This window comes from Dysidea avara, chromosome 7 (genome assembly GCF_963678975.1).
Source record: "Dysidea avara chromosome 7, odDysAvar1.4, whole genome shotgun sequence".
Lineage (NCBI taxonomy): Eukaryota > Metazoa > Porifera > Demospongiae > Dictyoceratida > Dysideidae > Dysidea > Dysidea avara.
Genome location: NC_089278.1, coordinates 26,275,522 through 26,291,631, shown reverse-complemented (window position 1 = coordinate 26,291,631; position 16,110 = coordinate 26,275,522). Strand labels below are relative to the sequence as shown.

Genomic DNA, 16,110 nt, shown 5'->3' with positions numbered 1-16,110 from the left:
TTAAAGAACAGTAGAAGACTACCACAAGTTATTGACGGTACAGTATTTGTACCTGTACTGTAAGACCACGTGGCTTAACTGGTAATTCGCATGCGTGCGTATTAATTAGCGCATGGCACTTTGTACACAGCAAGATCTTGGAAAAATACAGTACTGCGGTTTTCCAAGTTCTTGCAATGCAAAGCGTCATGCGCTATACAAGCACGGGGGGGGGGGGGGGGGGGGGGCATCTTCTGGAATCTGTAATTACAAATATATCTTGTACTCTGATGGCTTTGTCCTAACTTGAAGTGGTCAAACTCGAAAAATGACACCTCTAAACACCAGGAGCTAAAGAAAGAACCATGCAACATTAATACACGTTAATAAACCACATGCCAAGTCAATGGTGAATGCGTACAGCAGTAAATTCATTAACTACCTTCTGTAAATTATATCGCTAAGGAAGCACAACTCAAAAGCACTACTGTAAATGTAAGCCATAAACTATGCATTTAAGTATGCATCTTTCCAACTGTTTTATAGCCACTAGTTATACATTTTTGTACAAATTGTGGGTTCATAGTGTCTACCACATAGAAACTGGTGGGAGGATACACCCTAATGCAACTTGGAACTTCTGCCCCACTGCACACAACCCTGCTGACCTGCTGACTCGTGGTGTAAGCTTTGAACTGCTTAATTCACCAGGTAACCTATGGTGGAAGGGCCCGCCATGGTTGACCACATCACACACTTGGCCAACATGGCAGCCAGAGCCACAAGTTCACTTGCATGCAGCTGCAGCAATTGCTGAGGAATTCATACCTCAACCACCGACCAATCTAGATGTTGGTCTTCACAAAGTAATCCAACTGAACAACTATAGCTCACTGCACAAGCTACTGGCTTTCACAGCGTACGCGTACAGATTCATAAACAATCTGTGCAGATCACGGCCTAAGCTGAATGGCCCTTTAACTGCTAAAGAGCTCAACTCTGCACAGACTAGGTGGATCCAAGCTTGCCAAGAGCTTAGATACCCATTGGAGATGGTTAGTGCCAAATCCAAGTGCGTCCGTCCTGAAGTGAAGAAGCCACCTCTCATCAGGCAACTTTGATTGTTTGTTGATGACAGGGGCCTCTTGTGGTGTGGGGAATGGATACACAATGCTCCGCTCAGTGAGCTGGCCAGGTTCCCATACCTGCTGCCACAGAATAACCACTTAACCGCACTTATTGTTTACAACACGCATGTTTTTCTTTCCCATGCAGGTGTTGGATCTACCTGACAGCCCTACGACAATCATTCTGGATACCTTCAGGACGTCAGTATGTCAAGAAACTGTTGCGACGATGTACAATTTGTAGAAGGCATGGAGGAAGATCATATGCAGCCCCAGAATCAGCACCACTCCCAAAGATCAGAGTGCAGGATGTACCACCGTTCTCCATCACCGGTGTTGATTTCACAGGAGCCCTGTACATAATGGGGAAAACAAAGTGTACATCTGCTTATTCACTTGTGCTACATCCAGGGCAGTACATCTGGAGATAGTGACTCTCTCCACAGCAACCTTCCTACTTGCCTTCCGACGATTTGTAGCCAGGAGATCATTACCAGTTGTAATAATGTCGGATAATGCAACTACGTATACCTCAGCTGCAGAAGAGCTCTCCAAACTGATGAAATCAGAAGAGATTGCCACTGTGCTGGGCCAGGAAGGTACGGTGTGGAAGTTTATACCTAAGAGGGCACCTTGGTTCGGAGGATACTGGGAGAGACTAATCGGCCTCACCAAGATGGCAGTCAAGAAGACCCTAGGCAGAGCCCACGTCAATCTGGTGACACTACAAACAATCATTGCAGAAGTTGAGGCGACCTTGAATGATCGTCCTCTAACCTACATATCAGATGATATCTCAGACCCAGAACCGCTTACACCAGCACACCTTCTACACAGATGAAGGCTTTCTAGATTACCTCATGAAAGAGCCACTATTGAAGAAGTGAGTGACCCAAGCTACCTTAATGCAGACCAACTTAGAAGAGATGCTAAGAAACAATCAAGTCTGCTAGAGCACTTCACCAACAGATGGAGACAGGAATACTTGACGTCATTACGGGAGTTCTATCGTCCTTCAGGAAGAGGTGGCCAGCAGATAAAGATCGGTGACGTTGTGTTGGTGCACGATGATTGTGTACGTGTTAACTACCTTCAGTGCTGGTCACTGTAAAGTGTTAATAATAATAATAATAATAACTGGAAACTAGCTGTAATTGAAGGTTTAGTTGAAGGAAATGATGGTTTAGTGCGCTCTGCAACCATACGCACGAGGAATGGTGTCACCAACAGACCTGTCTCGAAGCTTTACCCCTTTGAAGTAGCAACAAATGATGCAACCAGTATTCGAAGCCAAGTAACTGATGAACAAGATGGTGATCTAGATGACAAGGAAGTGACTGCAAGTGAACTGACTAATCAACATGTTGATAGACGTCCGAAACGCGGAGCTGCTGAACGAGCCCGACAACGGATATTAGAGTGGACGGGGTGCATCCGTACCCCCCCCCCCCCCCCCCGGATGATGTCGGAGATTAGTATGACTGGACTGTTAACTATTATGCACACACGCGCACGCGCACATAATGTTGTAATGCTGAGCTATATTGAGAGCTTAACAGTGATCAATAGTAATGGCGTCTTGAGTAGTTGTATCCGCGTGCATCACGAAGAGCACGTCCATTCAGTCCCCGAACCTTCTTCTATACTATCACGCCCCTCAACAACGTTGACTATTACCCATCACCAGCCCACATCACTTTCCACCATGCTGCCTCAAAATTCATTATGATTATATGTGCATTGAGATGTACCAACTATCATTTACATCCATGAAAATGTTTCTTGTTGCTCCTGCAGAAAAGTGGCAATATGTAACCATAGATTTGTAAAACAGCCAAATGTTTAGTGGTCCCGCTAGTTACAGATTTGGTGCTTGTATGTTATGTCCAGTGGCTTGAGCTCAACATTCCCAAGTCTACCCATACCAGCTGTGGCAACCAGGTGGTAATAAGAGTGGGGACTTGGTATTAACTGAAACCAACTTTCCAGACTGTTGCATTATATTCTGATAACAGCTATGTAGCTGCATAGGAACTTTGATACAACTTTAAGTTAAATACATGATGTAACAACCAGGCCCGTAGCCAGGGAGTTTGAAAGGGGGGTTCTTTTTGACCAAAAGTGGACCTTTACTTGCATGATGATTAATAAAGGTACTGAGACTGGGTGTGCGAAGCACACCCAATCTAGGGGGGTCTGGGGGCATGCTCCCCCAGAAAATTTTTGAAAATTGGAGTCTGGAGATTGAAACTGGTGGCATTTTCTGACTATTTTCTATATATAACTTATACTGCATATGGCTAACTATATTACAATATATAGTCATAAAGGAGTAGTTATAGCCACAATACGTACTTCAAATTTCATAGAAATAATAAATAGCAGGGCCGTAGCCAGACTTTTATCTGGGTAGGCTCTTTTAGAAGAAAAGTAGACCTTTTTATATGACATGTTTCAGATTATATTATGGTGTGCGCACCCAGCATGCTGAAACTAGGGGGTCTGGGAGCATGCCTCCCCAGGAAATTTTTTGAAAATAGGTACTAAAAGGTTGAATTTAGTGGCATTTCAGTCAATAAATAACAATTTTTTAGGTAAGCTGAAGACCAGCTGTATGGATGATATCTGGAAAAATATCTCTATACTGCTACTGTATACCATCTGCACATGCATGTATCTAAATATAATATATTGGAATGTCACAGTGAATAAGAATGGGAAAGATTGAGCACTCTGCCATGATCAACAGGGGCAGTGGAGCAGAACAAAGGGTGTCTTAAACAATGAAATTTACACATTGCATGGAGTTGAAGTATGGGTGCTATTCGTGGGCTCTGTATGGAGAGGCTTTTCTACCAAAATCTTACATTTTAATGAAAGCTCGGTTTAGACAATCTACATGTAAATTAAGTAGCTTTTAAAAGAAAATGTAATCGTGACTGTTCTATTAGAGTGGTTGTTCTATTAGAGTGGTTGACTGTTCTATTAGAGTATCTCGATCTTGCATTGCATATAATACAAGCACTGAATAAGTTACTTGGAGCACTTAATTTAGCTTCTTATTAGTGCTATCTAGTAAACTGTAGCTAATGGACTTTTGCTCCTGAAAATTGGGACTTGTATACTAAAATTGTGGATCTTTTTGGTTAAATTATGGACCTTTATGCTAAAATTGTGGACCTTTTTACTGAAATTGTGGACCTTTTTTCCAAGAGGGCGGTTCTTCAGAACCCCCCGAACCCCCCCTGGCTACGGGCCTGCAACCACCTTCCTTTGTTTCCCTCCCCATCAAATAGTCATACTACTGTGTTTCTATTAGTGCTCTTCTTTTTTTAGGAGCAGAGTGCCGCAGTAAGAATGAAGATATTTGTGTTGCCACTTTGTGAGTGCAGCCTGATTATGTGCATAATCACAAGGATTTGGTGGGTGGTAATTACTGTTATTTTACTATATGTATATTATCTACTGGTGTGTTGTTAGTGCAATTTCATTGTAGCTACTCCTCTCTACTCTTCAGATACTTTCATGATAACTAGAACAGGTGAAATAAAAAAATGACTCCAATTCTAACAATTTGGATCATGGTTGTTGTACAGGCAGCACTTTATCAGCTGAGTAGAAACTTCTACTTTACACATTGATCCATAATTGGCTGCTATGGAAAACTTTCTATATGATATATGTCAGTAGAATCCCAGCAGGTTGTTAAGGTGAGAGTTATATAGCTCCATATGTAACTAAATTTAAAGGCTGGCCAGTTCTTCCTGACCATCCATACTACTTTACATGTACAATACTACAATCATCAGTGACTTGATAATTATGATGTGGATATTTTTAGGTGGTAGGGAACAAGGCATAGGTGTCGTCAACCTGCAGCTATGTTGATGTCATTTTGATGTTGTTTATTCACACAATTCTCAGGATAGGACTATATTAAGGTCTTGCAACAACTTTCTAGGAGTAACCCTGTTACATAGTGCATAGGAATCATCTGATGACCTCATCATCAGCCAGGCCATCTGGAGCTCCTAAAGAACGCACAAACGTTTTACTTGTGGTATGCAACGAGGAATACAAAGTACAAGAGAACTACGTAGATGGTCAGGAGGTAAAACTGGAGTGCTATCTATTTGTTGTAATTGTACACCACATGACAGGGCTTACAGTTGCACCTCAAGGAGAAAAGGCTGTTTGAATCCAAGGTGTCTGAAATCCAAGCTGTCTGGATATATGATATTGAGTCAGAATTTATAGGAACAGCCTAAGATCTAACAATACCAACATAGCAAATATGTGTGATCATGCTCTACTGTAAAATGTGAATAGTTACTGGATACATGGTTTAATCTGCACAGAATTTAGTTTGCAAATTAGTGAAGCTTTGTGTGAATAAAATCCTACCAATCTCATCATGTCCCCAAGTACTCCATTATTAGAAAATCAATTCACGGACCAACTAAATACCTGGGGTGGTATGCCAATTAATGAAATCACTAAAATATTAATATCACTCCCACAAATTGACTTTCTTCAAATATCATTGCCACTGCATTTGATACAATGATTGTACAGCACTATAAAAATATGACTAACAATTTTCTTTGACCTTTCTTTCACTCTGGCGAACACGTCTTGCATCAGATTTCTAGTTGTCTTCTCTTGTCTCCATTGTTCTAGTCAACATGTCTGATGGCTCTCCACTTAAGCTAAGGATGGTGCGAATAGTAATGCTAACAAAAGCTGGACAGTGACTCCATTGAGTGCATTCTAGCTTCATCATATTAAGGCTTGTGTCTTTAGTAGCTTAGGACGACCCTTGCAAACACTATAGTGATGAGGTCATCTTTTGCGTCCTACATGAATTGTCATCACAATAATTTAACCAATTCACTGTAGCATCCTGATAAGGAGTATATGTCACCAAATTTTGGAAATCACCCTTATGGGTGCATTCAACACATTAAATATTTCATTCTGAAACACAGCATTATAAGTTAAATTCCTACCAATTTGAAGGTAGAATAAACCATAGGTACCTTGAATTACAAGAAAAGTGTTTTCTGCTATATATTAACAGCACCATGATAGTTGATAGTTTCAAAAATTCCAGGTGCAACCATAAGGGTGATTTTCCAAAATTCAGTCACATTATAGCCTCAAACTTGTTATTTAGTTTGGTCTCCTATACTGATGATCTGTGTACATACATAGGCACCTGACAACTAGTGCTCAACCACTGTATACAAGGTTTAGTGAAGTTTTAATGCTAAAGAAGTGATACAGTTTGTTACAAAACCCCTTACCTGAAAAGTGTCTGAATACTGAGATCAACATAGCCGCAGGTCGATGACACCTATGCCTTGTTCCATTATCAAGTCACTGATGATTGTAGTATCATACATGTGAAGTAGTATGGATGGTCAGGAAGAACTGGCGAGCTTTTAAACTTATACAAGTCTAGTTACATAATTAGCTATATAACTCTCACCTCAACAACCTGCTGAGATTCTACTGACATATATCGTACAGGAAAGTTTTCCATAGCAGCCAATTATGGATCAATGTGTTAAGCAGAAGTTCCCACTCAGCTGATAAAGTGCTGCAACAAATATGATCCAAATGGTTAGAATTGGAGTCATTTTATTTCACCTGTTCTAGTTATCATGAAAGTATCTGAAGAGTAGGGAGGAGTAGCTACAATGAAATTACACAAAATAATAACACACTTATTGCATATATAGTAGCTGGTCTATAGTAGAGTACAGTAGCAAATTTTGCAGGCACACCCTATAACTATGATAGCTGCAAGTTAAGTATAGACACTAACAAACCCACAATTAGTTCAAATTTTGTACAAAACTACATGTATATAGAGGTAATTAGTGGTGAGTAACTGTAGACAGAAAAGGTTCGTATTTATATGCATTATTTATGGTTCATGTTTATGATGGTTTATTCCAGTAATAATTAATATTTTACACAAGGTAGTTAATGAGTTTAATGCTGTGTATAAATTTGCCATTGACTTGTGCAGTAAGCATGTGGTTTACGTATTAATGTTGTGTTGCATGGTTCTTTCTTTAACTCCTGGTTTTTAGAGGTAGCATTTTTCAAGTTTGACCACTCCATCTGAAGACAAATTAAGCCATCAGAGTACAATATATATGTGACCCTATTTTGGAAAACCATACATTTGGGCACATTGTCCATTTTTCTTTTTTATAGCTACAATGAAGAACTAAGTGGTTACCTACCTTGTGTGAAAATTTTGTGAGGATACGTTGAAGCATTCCAAAGATATGGCCAATTTACTGTCTAATACATTACAAACTAACTTTTCACCATCAGTTTATAGAACTGTATAGTGATCAGGTGTGACAAATTGATGACAAATCACTTTGTTGGCAAAGATCTCCATTCTTACAATCTAAAATGGATGAAAAGAGATCATTGGGAGTTTAATCATGTGTTCTTTGTGCTTTTCCTCAATTAAATCACTTGTATTATTGTCTAAAGACAAGAAAATGTTTGGTTTTGGGAATGAACGAATCACCCAATTTGTAAGTTAGTTGTTGTCCCACGCATTGTGTAACTACTACATGGTATGATATAATTCAGTATATCTCCTAGATAAAAGAAGCTATGGGTGTGAAATTTCACAGCAAGAAGGCTTAATAGTTGCTTTATCAGAATAATTATGTAAAAAAATTAATTTTAAACAAATCACTGAATTTTCAATTGAGAATTCCCACAAAATTTTGCATGTGCCCAGATGTATGGCTTTCCAAAATAGGGTCACATATTTGTAATAGTGCCACCCCCTTGACTGTGATATGTATTTTGCAAGTCTGACAAATAGTTGTTTCTTCTGCTTGGTCTTTGTAGTGAAAAGCAGTGCAGCAACTTATAAGCAGTCCAGTAACAAATGGCCATAGTAGCAGTCTTACTAGCTACATGTACCAGTCTACTCGAGTTTAATAAGATTCAGCTTCCTCGTCAGCAGTATTCAGTAACCCCAAAAGTTGATAGAATCAATGGTTGACGTTTCATCTCACCAAAGAAACAGCTGTCAAGCGTCCTTCAGTCAAGCGTCCTTCAGTCATAATAACACTGATTCACCAGTTCACCAAAATACAGCTAAAGAGAGAGAAAACCATCAATTATGAAGTGATGAAAGTACATAAATTACAGAAAGTGTGATAGTCCTCGGTCACATGCGACCACGTGTATGGTCCTATGGAAGAACCTGCGTGGGCATGGCAAGGGTGTGAATATTAAAATAAAATAAAAAGAAGCTATATAAATTAACTAATACTAGTCACATCCAGCCACTCTTTATTATTCCTAGCCAAAAATATCCTCTCACGCTTTAATAAGAGCTGTATAAGAGTGTTAATCCATGTGTTACGTCACGTGGTGAGTCACCCACAAATAGTGTAGCCACTAGTCTCGTGCCCAGCCGGGCTCGGCGCAAACACCGTCTGGTGACAATGTCCGAGCATAGATAATGTAGAATATATTATCTATGGTTCGAGTTTCTTGGGCCCGGAAGTGCGATCCAGCCAAGATATTGGCTGGCCAATCAAAATCGAGTAGTTGCACAATTGCATGAATGTATTGGAAGTAGACGAAAATGCAGACTATGGGGAAGTTACTCTCCTAGGCGTATGTTGTTAAGTTGTTTTTCCGGTGTCACCTTGTGAATCGTGACTCAACGTTTCACCAGAAATGATACGCTATCCTCTACTAATACAATAAATGAAGAAATCGCATTAAAATTTAGTACATTTTTTGGTCGTGTGCATTAGTGTAGGCAACCTGTGTAAAATATTCAAATAATACAATCACTTTTGAATGCGATGCTTTTAAAGCAATGCATATGTTGGAATAAATGTCTAATGATTGAAACCAACACATTCCAAAGGGTTTGAAGCCAGTTAGTCCCTAACCACAATATTATCTTACACTAACCTCAAAATTTGCTTCCACTTAGTACACTTCAAAGCCATACTGTAGCTAGTCAAGCAATTTTGGTCCAAATTTACACCAGATTTAACCTCGGATGGGTAAATTCTCAAAAAATCTTCTGTGGGGGCATGCCCCCAGACCCCCCTAGATGAGAGCATGCTAAAACATGCTCTAGGTTTTGCACTGTGTACGTGCTCAAAACTCCTTAGTTTAAAACAACACCCATCATAATTTGCTGATTTTATTACAAGCATTTTTCTAGCTCGATGTAAGGCCACTCCAATTGGTAATTATGTTTCTGGTCCACCGCCCGCATCCTTTTTGGAGAAAGTGAAATTTCAGAAATACATGAGTAAAATGCCCGCATCAGCTTTTTGAAAAACTTGGATTTCAGAAACAAATATTGGACTGCAACAAGTATGCTAATTCTAACTATCTAAGTGTCGTGATTTGTATTTTATCAGTGAAAACCTGCAAGAAATGGGCAGAGTGTATAGTACGGATCGATATACTCTAATAGAACAGTCAGTAAATCACAAAAAAAAAATTCTAATTGAGCAGTCACTTCATTGTTGCTTTGTTGCTGAATTCCGCCCGCCCGCACCTAAAATTGATTTTCAAAGGACCAGAAACATAATTACCAATTGGAGTGGCCTAAGTGATTTTAATATACCCTGAAAAGTAGACCATCTCATTTGGCGCCAGTTTCAGCTAGCTACTACTTTCGTAGTTTACTTGCGGGAGAAAACAGAACACCTATAATTAGTTGGATTGAGCTTTCTAAGTAAGGTCAGTGCTGGATTTCCCTATTAATGACTAATGACGTAGGCAATACGTCAAATACTGAAGCAGTTTCTAATTTGTTGGAGCATCGCTGTACATTTATGGACGGCCTGGAACCACAAGTAGATGGCTGTATTTAGCGAAGATTTTAGCCTACACGTTAATGATAAGGTGAAAACGATTGGTTACATACAGATTAAACCGACTTCGTAGGGTGAGTGAGTCTATTGTATGTTAAACCCATACATTTGGGCCTACTGAACCATAGTCTGTATTGCCACATGTAGACGGACTTCAATCCTACCAAATGGGTCATTTGTCATGGTCCTATGAGAATTCGTCGCCATGATGCTCTAGTTGACATTGTTTGTCATGCTTTGTCCCAGAGTCACTCAGGAGTTTTGAAGGAACAACGTGTTTCTTGTGAAGATAATTCTCGCCCATATTTCATTACCTTCACTACAAAGCGGACATTGTACACAGCTACTTGAGATGTGTTGCCAATACAACACTGTATGTCAATTTCATTTTTAATCAGTAGGCCCATGACCTCAAATTTCAGTTACAATACAAATTACTCTACAACTAAACTACAAACACAATTAATTACAACAGGGGTTTGGGGAAAGGAAAATCAGAGTCCTCACACTGCAAAGCCCAGTACCGTAAAATCATACGGGCAAGAAACTGAAAGTTGTTGTAACAAATGTTTACGAGCCTGTTTGGTTGATGCACCACTTCTGGCTGTGGTGCGTTCAGCGATGGTACGAAGGGTCTGAAGTGCAAATGGTGACCAAAAACAAAAAGTTTCTACAACAAGTGGGACAAAGTCACACCCTGCCTCCTCTACAGCATCTTGATGTCTCTGGCCCTTGGCTAACTCACCTGCTGCAGCAATCACCCCAGCACAAGAAGAAGAAAAAGAAATGTGAGAAGGCTGGGTAGTGCTACGAACAGACACATCAAAATAAGCTGGACGACCATGCTGAAAGTCAGGGTGGTACACATCAACTGGGCGAGAATTATCTTCATAAGAAACACGTTGTTCCTTCAAAACTCCTGAGTGACTCTGGGACAAAGCATGACAAACAATGTCAACTAGAGCATCATGGCGACGAATTCTCATAGGACCATGAGAACATTCTAGAAGATGGTCACCAAATTGGTCAATGGAAGTAAGGCACACACATAATGGGGAAAGTGGAAATAGAGGGATTCCGAGCATTTCTGATATTGCCAGAGATTTACTGTATACCTAGTCATTTTCGAATAGTATTTCAGTGTTTTAAACGATTATGCAACTCCTCGACTCTGATTGGCCAGCCAATATTTTGGCTGGGTCGCACTTCCGGGCCCAAGAAACTCGAGCATTGTCACCAGACGGTGTTTGTGCATTTGCGGGAGCACCGCTGGGCACTAGATTATGTAGTCACATAATAGTCATGGGATTGGGTGAACTTAATCGATCCCTTTTTCTCCGCACGGCGCTTATCGATTGGAAATTATAAGCGCCTGCTCCAAAATCGGAGCAGGTGTTTGTAATTTCTGATCAATAAGCGCCGTGCGCCAGTCTAGCCACACGAGACTACTCATATAGTGTCTCCAAAAATTCATACTAAGGCATTGACAACATTAATTTTAATATCAATGACATTAATTTCATAATAACAAAAGTTGCCCCTAGCATATACTCCAGTATGCCCCTAGCAACCTGAATTTTACCACATTTGTAGGGGTAAATGTCTATAGTAACATCTCCAAATTTTAAAAGGATAGCATATATAGGTCATGAGACATGGCATTTTAAATTTTGTCAATTTTCCATACATTGTCTATGGGAGGGGCAACAGTTGCCCTTTCTGGGCAATCACATAAATAATGTGTGGGAAACAACAAAGCCATTTCTCAATTTATAGGTGTGAATCTCAAAATTCACCTCTCCAAATTTTAAGATGATAGAGTATATAGATCATGAGATATGACATTTTGAAATTTGTGGTTTTCCCATACATTATCTATGTGATTGCCCAGAAGGGGCAACTGTTACCCCCTCCCATAGATAATGTATGGGAAACTACAAACTTCAAAATGTCATATCTCATGACCTATATGCTATCCTTTTAAAAATTGGAGACGTTGCTTTTGACATTCACACATACAAAATAATGTATTCAGGTTGCTAGGGGCAACTGTTTAAAATTCCTTATTATGAAATTCGTCTATTAATAGCAGTGGAGGATTTAGGGGGGTTTCAAGGTTTCCACGGAAACCCCCTTTGAAAAATGATTACGTAACAATTAAATGTTTAAATTATTGCGGCGTGCGCCTCGATCGAGATACTCTAATAGAGCAGTCACAGTAGCTATTAAAGCAGTGTGTAGCAAGTTATTTAAGGTCTATCAATAGGCTGTGACCTTTTTTTTTGGTCTCACCTTACCAAACCAGACAATGTAGTGCAGACTTTTGTGTATCTCATGTCAGTGTATATCTCCACCTTCTAAACTGAAAACCCCCTTTATAAATTCTTAGATCCGCCACTGAATAGTCAGCAGGTTTTGCGTTTTAAGGGGCCGCTTACAATTGAAAATACCATAGAGCTTGAGGGAGAAATTTTTCACTGATTTCACAGTTTTGCGAATTGTCTATCGGCAAAAATTTTATCCTTGACTGTATAATTATTGTTTTAGCTCACATGTGTATGTTGTAATTAATTATGCATATATATTTATAACGCTCACCAGATTCTTCTTGAAATATAGTAGACCTCTCACCTCCATATAGTCTAAAATACATTTTGGGAGTGTTTGCAACATTGAGCAATGTTGCTAAAAATAATCTAATCCAAAACAGCCAAGCTGTAAGAAAAAAAGAGTGCAGCCCCCAAAAAGGCTATGGTGAAAAAAGATGTGAAATCCAAGTCTATTACACAGCATGTTAACCACTATTCAGCTGCACCTGCAGCATACTTCTGATAAACTTTGGCCATTCAGTTCAACACAAGGATCACTTGACACGGCTGAGAAATAACCCTTGGCTGTATCCTCATCATTAACTTGTAACATAGTCCAACTAAAAACAGTTTTACTGCAGCATTTATCTCTAATTGAAGGGGCGGCCTTGCCAGACTACTTACGCCATGCATTCCCTCGTGTCTAATTAAGAATCAACATACACTGAGCTAAAACAATAATTAAAAATCAAACAAACTAGTATATTAAAAATTATGAATTTAAAAATGAAGTAGGGATTCAAGTGGTAAAAAGTAGTGAAACAAGAGATGAACAATAGTAGCTATTACAGCATAGCTCGGTAGAAAATCCCTACTTTGGCATGGTATAGCAATTATTTTATGTCCAATGCCAAGGTAGGGATTTCCCACCGAGCTATGCTGTAATAGTTACTATTGTTCATCTCTTGTTTCACTACTTTTTACCACTTGAATCCCTACTTCATTTTTAAATTCATAATTTTTAATATACTAGTTTGTTTAATTTTTGTTAAAGCATACAGCATTTGAAATCACTGAACAAGGAGTTTACAACATTCTAACCAACTGTGATCCATCGAAATCTCCTGGTCCAGACTCCATACATCCACTTGTACTAAAGACAACAGCAGCTGAAATTTCTCCTATGCTTACTCACATATTTAAACAATCACTAGAAACTGGAACTGTGCCATCCCAATAAACATGCCTATGTCAATCCAATATTCAAGAAAGACCAAAATTCTGACCCAAAAAACTATCGCCCCATCTCATTAACATCAGTAATATGCAATTCAATGGAACACATTATAGTAAGTCAAATAATGAAACATCTGGAAAATCAAAATATTCTTTCTGACAGACAGTTCGGATTTAGGTCTAAGCACTCTTGTGAGTCACGATTATTTGTCACCATCAACGACATTGCCAAACAAATAGACACAAATTTACAAGTCGATGCTGCAATACTAGATGTTTCTAAAGCTTTTGATAAAGTATCTCACACAAAGACTCCTCTACAAACTAAGGCAACATGGAATAAGAGGGAATGTATTACACTGGCTTGAATCCTTTCTTCATGGTCGCACACAACAAGTTATAGTAGAAGGTTCTAAATCATCCATTTGTGATGTAACATCTGGTGTTCCCCAAGGGTCTGTTCTTGGACCAGTTCTATTCTTGATTTATACCAATGACATCATTGCCAACATCCAAAGTGAGATCCGTCTTTTTGCAGATGATATTCTTATTTACAAAACCATTAAAACACCACAAGGCCATAAAATACTTCAAGATGATTTAAACTCACTAACAAGATGGGCAACTGACTGGATGATGGAATTCAACATCTCCAAATGTAAAATTTTACAGATAACAACACACCATAACAAGAATACCCTCACATACAAAATGTCCGACATTCCACTGGCTACAGTATTAGAACACAATTACCTTGGAATCCGTCTCCACCACAAACTATCATGGTATCCTCACATCAATTACATCTGTAACAAGGCAAATCGGCTCCTTGGATTCTTAAAAAGAAATCTCCATAATGCGCCATCAGAAATTAAAGAACACATCTACAAACAATTACTCTTACCATCATTAGAATACTGCTCAGCCATCTGGGACCCCTATCATCACACTAGTATTAGTAAACTAGAAATGATTCAACACCGTGCTGCTCGTTTCATTTTAAACAAACCCTGGCACAGATCTAACCAAAACCATGATAGCATCACAGACATGTTATCCAGTCTTGAATGGCCTACACTTCAAAACAGAAGAACAATTGCTAGACTCACCTTCCTATTCAAGATTGTCAGGAACTTACCTGATCATTGATCATTGCTTACCGTCACCAACTCCAGTGTCCTACACCCGTGCTCAACATCCTCTCAAGCTAACTCAATTGCAAACAAGAGTTGATGTATACAAGTACTCCTTCCTCCCACGAACAATTATTCAATGTAACTCCCTTCAAATTCCTAACATCGACACAATAGATCTCGAAACATTTAAGAATGCTGTAAGTAATATAATATGTGATTGTAATGCTCATTAGCGTGTTGCCCCTAGTGGGCTTTGCTAATTAACAATAATAATAATAACAGCTAGCTATAACATGTGATTGTTCTATTAGGGTGACTTCCAGTTCCATTCTAAACAATATCCAAAGTGGTTTACTAAGGATTTGCGTCACCCATTAAAATGTTTACATACCCTTTAGAAGAACCTACAAACGTCCGCCTTCATGTTTAAGCCAAGCTGAAGAGTCATTCCAATCAAATGCAGCTAAATCCACCTATGAAACTGACCTTATCACTAACTTTGCTACTAATTTAAATCCTAATATCTATCATCACATCAAAAGTTTTACTAAATCTGCTACTATTCCACCCACTGTCTGTTTCAATGACACCTCAGCCAGCCAGCCAGCAGTAACACTTCAAGGGCAAATCTTTTTAACCATTACTTTTACTCGGTTTTCACTCCACCTTCCTTATCTGCCGATTATACCAATACAACCCCTCTTCCTAGTGGAATAAATACAATAGTCTTTAGTGAAGATGAAGTATATTCTGCCCTAAACCAACTAGATCCTAATAAAGCTACGGGAATTGACACAATAAGCTCCAAGATCTTGAAACACTGTGCCTTGTCACTCACTCGTCCACTTTGTCATCTATTCAATTTAAGTCTTTCTACAGGTGCTATCCCTCAGGAATGGAATGCCCATCTAATAGTACCGGTATACAAATTAGCTGAACGATCATCTGTGCAAAACTACAGACCTATTTCCCTTCTGTGTAATACCTCTAAAGTCCTTGAATCTCTTGTTTACAATAGAATTATCAATCATGTACTTGATAACATCCCTACATGCCAGTTTGGTTTTCTGCCTGGCAGGTCCACCACTCAACAACTTTTGCTATATCTAAATGACATCTATCAAGTCACATCTCAAGGCCATCAAACTGACTCCATATATCTAGACTTTCGTAAGGCCTTTGACAGCATGCCACACAACAAACTCCTAGTTAAATTGTCACATAATGGCATTACGGCTAATCTGGTTCAACAATTATCTGCACAATCGTTCCCAGTGTGTCAAATCTGTTCTTCTATTTCTGACTTTTTACCAGTACTGTCGGGTGTACCACAAGGTACATGTAGCATCCTTGGCCCACTGTTATTCCTGATCTACATAAATGACATATCATCAATCACTCAATTCTCGAATATTTTCCTGTTTGCTGA

At 39.1% G+C, this 16,110-nt stretch overlaps 1 protein-coding gene and 1 long non-coding RNA gene across 2 annotated transcripts; both read left to right on the top strand.

Annotated features, from left to right (window-relative positions):
• The first annotated feature begins 500 nt into the window (after window positions 1-500).
• On the top strand, window positions 501-1,947 carry LOC136261129 (uncharacterized). The gene is made up of 3 exons (XM_066055098.1): window positions 501-1,090; window positions 1,255-1,461; window positions 1,518-1,947. Exons 1-3 carry the CDS (start codon window positions 501-503, stop codon window positions 1,945-1,947), a joined length of 1,227 nt encoding a protein of 408 aa, XP_065911170.1.
• A 2,794-nt stretch (window positions 1,948-4,741) lies between these two features.
• Window positions 4,742-5,016, top strand: LOC136260210 (uncharacterized). The gene is made up of 2 exons (XR_010703453.1): window positions 4,742-4,816; window positions 4,948-5,016. It is a non-coding gene; the product is annotated as an uncharacterized lncRNA (long non-coding RNA).
• The last annotated feature ends 11,094 nt before the right edge of the window (window positions 5,017-16,110 follow it).

Bases quoted from the DNA above. Each gene is read 5' to 3' on its own strand.
- LOC136261129 (XM_066055098.1), top strand. From the start codon at position 501: ATGCATCTTTCCAACTGTTTTATAGCCACTAGTTATACATTTTTGTAC. The intron at 1,091-1,254 runs GCAACTTTGATT...TTTCCCATGCAG, and splicing joins AAGAAGCCACCTCTCATCAG to GTGTTGGATCTACCTGACAG. The intron at 1,462-1,517 runs GTACATAATGGG...TGCTACATCCAG, and splicing joins GTTGATTTCACAGGAGCCCT to GGCAGTACATCTGGAGATAG.